This window comes from Montipora capricornis, chromosome 13 (assembly GCF_036669925.1).
Source record: "Montipora capricornis isolate CH-2021 chromosome 13, ASM3666992v2, whole genome shotgun sequence".
Lineage (NCBI taxonomy): Eukaryota > Metazoa > Cnidaria > Anthozoa > Scleractinia > Acroporidae > Montipora > Montipora capricornis.
This window is the reverse complement of record NC_090895.1, coordinates 30,510,640-30,513,139: the sequence shown is the minus strand read 5'-3', so window position 1 is coordinate 30,513,139 and position 2,500 is coordinate 30,510,640. Positions and strand designations below refer to the sequence as shown.

The 2,500-nt window shown below is 35.6% G+C and overlaps 1 protein-coding gene across 1 annotated transcript in view; it reads left to right on the top strand.

The window, feature by feature from the left end:
* The window catches only part of LOC138030185 (argininosuccinate lyase-like), a 30,026-nt gene that overhangs the window by 15,827 nt on the left and 11,699 nt on the right, over nt 1–2,500 (top strand). Inside the window, 1 exon segment of the mRNA XM_068878069.1 lies at nt 1,297–1,402. Within this exon segment, the coding sequence (XP_068734170.1) occupies nt 1,297–1,402 (106 nt within the window).

Sequence of the window (2,500 nt, the reverse complement as noted above, 5' to 3'; positions counted from 1 at the left end):
TCCATTGATTCAACTATGCGGAACAAAGTGTTACGCTTTCTTATAGTCTATCCAGGTCATGGATAGGTTGGTGTGCCATTTCTTACAATCTTTCAACACAGTCTTATCGATAAGTAACTGATCTTTTGTTCCACGGCTTCCCCGTTTACATCCTTTTTGTTCTTCTGGCAAGAGTTTCTCTCGTTCAAGATAATTATACGTCTCCTCAGCTATCATTCCCGTTAAAAGTTTCCACATCAGTGGAAGGCATGTAATTGGACGATAGATTATTATTATTATTATTATTATTATTATTATTATTATTATTATTATTATTATTATTATTGGAGCATTATTTTGCTAAGAGTATTGTAGGAATTGCAGTGAAGTCGAGTGGCAACAATTTATTGTAAGTATTTATTTCTTAATTCCTCCTAATGCTTCGGTCAAATCAAGATGAATGACAACAGTGCAAATTAAAAATCTCTGCCCTTTTGACCCTCCATTTGGAAGGTGTAAGTTATGTTTGGCATCAACTTTGCACCTGAAATGTACTAAGAAAAGATGACCCATGCCCACACCCCTAGGAATATGAAACCACTGCTGATGAGGATCAACACATGTGGCAAGTTTTGTGACATTCCAGAGAACTCAGTATCAAACTTGATGGAAAACAAAATCAAACCCTAACCCTAACAAACCAAAGAATAGATTATTGGACACATGTTAACAGGGTTAGAGTTAGAGTTAGCAAGCCATAGAGGCTAGCCAGTCCCTAAGAAACTTCAATGCATTACACATATGCCTGCACCCAAAGATAAATCTAAGGAGGTTAGGGTTATAGGGTTGTAAGCTGGATAGGACTTTCTGTGGATGGTGATGTTTCACAATGATTGTGATAGTTGAGATGTGTTTACGAGTCATGACTAACAAATTTCTATGAATATTCTGTTTTGTGAGAAAATAGAGATGTAAAGATTTGTTGATTAATTTCCTTGTCACATGTTCATTGACTCCTCTGTTTCCAAGTAAACGTAAGGTGTTTTCTTTTGTATGGCTTTCTCGACATATGTCAGTTTTGTGCACTTTTGTGTAAGATAATTCACAGCAGATTTATTTCAAACTTAGACATGCAGCTTTTGAGCCAGGTATGAGACTGAACTGCTCCCATCCATTTCATTCAGGGAATAAAATAATGTTTACAACTGACATTTGGGAGGGTGGGGGGTTGAAAATATAGAATTATTGTTTTAATAGATTGCCCATACAACTGTATATTGTGACTATAAAACAGTAAGACAAAATCATTTTTTTTAGAATTAAACTTCTCAGCTGTAACAGCCAACAGTATGGATGCAGTCAGCGATAGAGATTATATATTAGAGTTTTTGTTTTGGGCATCATTATTATCGACACATCTAAGGTTAGTGTATACTGGTCAGACTCCAGATTAGAGGTATAATGCTGTTACAAAAGTGGTTTAGGGAAAGGTCACTAACATTCGGGAAAGCATGACAATATCATTAAGGTAATTGAGCAGATGTTGATAAATATTTCATTATTTGTTGCACTTTTTTTCAAAATCTCTTCTGAGTATTGTGATTGGTGAGGTTCCCAGCGAGCTAGGTAGGCCAAAAATGCTGAATGAACATATGAAAACAAAACGTATTATTTTTAGCTTGGCTGTAGTTGCTCATGATATTATTACTAAAATTCATTGCATGCAAAGGAGTGACGCTGAATGCGAGACATATGAAATGCCACGTTTTGGGGCACACTATGTATTACCAATTTTTTCATTTGACATTTATCACAGTCTTGCAGGGTTGTACAAAAGCCAACCTATTGGTTTCTCTTGATTTTTCATGAAGTAAATTTTCATGCAGGCCTTTGATTGTGTGACCTAAATCTGCATCATGGAAATAATAATCCTTACTGGAATTTCTAACATTAAAATATTGATAACACTCTTGAAAGTTTTTTCTTAAACTCTAATGTGGTGAAACAGAAAATTTCTAACATAAGGCAAAGGTTCACTCAAATATATTCTTAACATACATAATCTGCTGCAATTTAAATCAAACCGTGCTCATGGAGAAACTTCAAAGGATTTTGCAAATAAAGTAACAAAATGATAAAATATTCATAAAATTCCTGCTCACTTACCATACAAATGTCATCACTTTCCTATATGTCTCAAAGTGACCACTTCCCGAGAACCAAGTAACTTCTGTCCTAACAGTAGTGTGTGAAAGGATCTGTGACTTCCATTCCCCTAAGATCTTTTGGATGGAAGATTTTAGCTCCCAACGAAGAGCAGGGATGGGTGGTGGTGGCTACACTTACCTTCCTCGATTGTGGGGCTTAGTTTCTAAAGAAGCTGAGGTGCTGCATCTGTTGGGAGATAAAAACTAAAAGCACCACAAGAACGATTTGCAAGCTGACATTTCAAGTGAAGGGCTTTTGCTTGAAACATCAGCTCACAAATATTAATCAACTCATTTGACAAAACCAATTTTTT